Raw genomic sequence first — 1,244 nt, forward strand, 5'->3', positions numbered from 1 at the left:
AGGGTCTCTCTTACCTAATGACTGCGTGGTGGTGATGGTGGTTGTAGTGATGGTGTAGGGTCTCTCTTACCTAATGACTGCATGGTGGTGATGGTGGTTGTAGTGATGGTGTCGGGTCTCTCTTACCTAATGGCTGTGTGGTGGTGATGGTGGTTGTAGTGATGGTGTAGGGTCTCTCTTACCTAATGACTGCATGGTGGTGATGACGGTTGTAGTGATGGTGTCGGGTCTCTCTTACCTAATGGCTGTATGGTGGTGATGGTGGTTGTAGTGATGGTGTAGGGTCTCTCTTACCTAATGGCTGCATGGTGGTGATGGTGGTTGTAGTGATGGTGTAGGGTCTCTCTTACCTAATGACTGCATGGTGGTGATGGTGGTTGTAGTGATGGTGTAGGGTCTCTCTTACCTAATGACTGCATGGTGGTGATGGTGGTTGTAGTGATGGTGTAGGGTCTCTCTTACCTAATGGCTGCATGGTGGTGATGGTGGTTGTAGTGATGGTGTCGGGTCTCTCTTACCTAATGACTGCATGGTGGTGATGACGGTTGTTGTCATGGTGCTGGTGGTCATACTCTCGTCTGCGTTGGCTGAAGGCTGAGATTTCACTGTTGTGACAGCGCTCGTGCTGCCTGTAGCGTTTGCTGTCGCTGACTTGTTATCTCGGAACTTCTCCCGCTTGAAGGAGGTTGTCAGGGCCGGAGGCGCCAGCGTGCTGTCCGTGCTGATTGGCTGAGGACCAGAGAGTCCAGCCCCCGCTGAAGGCGAGTGGGTGTGTCCCTGGACACCGATTGGCGAGGAGGTGGTTTGAATGACAGGCGTGGTCAAGGCTTGAGTCGTAGGCGGCGGCGCCTTTTCGGCCGTCCTGTCCACGCCTTTGGTGGTCCCCTTCCGCGCCACGGACCCCAGGCTCCCTGAGATGCTCGGCGCCGTGGTGACCGTCGTCATGGGCGACGTGGCGGCCACGGTGACGGTGGTGGCGATGTCGGAGAAGGCGGGCGCGTCCTCGTGGGGCACGTGGCGAGACGAGGAGGAGGAGCGGTCCCTGCCGTCAGGTGGAGGGGCCGAAGAGGAGGGCTGCGTGGCGGGCGGCGGCTGGAAGAAGTGCTGGTCTCCGCTGAAGTCCTTGGTGAGCAGCGCCTCGTGGAACAGCAGGCCCTTCAGACGCGGCTGCCGCGCGGGGTCACTCAGCGGAGACGCCGTGGTCACGATGGGCCCACCACCGCCGCCCGTGTCCAGGCTGAGCT

The 1,244-nt window shown here is 58.8% G+C and overlaps 1 protein-coding gene across 1 annotated transcript in view; it reads right to left on the bottom strand.

Moving 5' to 3' along the window:
- The window catches only part of sez6a (seizure related 6 homolog a), a 53,721-nt gene extending 52,776 nt beyond the window's left edge, over window positions 1-945 (bottom strand). Inside the window, exon 1 of the mRNA XM_062537532.1 lies at window positions 519-945. Within this exon, the coding sequence (XP_062393516.1) occupies window positions 519-945 (427 nt within the window). The remainder of the gene's footprint in view (window positions 1-518) is intronic.
- Between the last annotated feature and the right edge of the window lie 299 nt (window positions 946-1,244).

The sequence above is a fragment of the Sardina pilchardus genome, chromosome 5 (genome assembly GCF_963854185.1).
Source record: "Sardina pilchardus chromosome 5, fSarPil1.1, whole genome shotgun sequence".
Classification (NCBI taxonomy): domain Eukaryota; kingdom Metazoa; phylum Chordata; class Actinopteri; order Clupeiformes; family Clupeidae; genus Sardina; species Sardina pilchardus.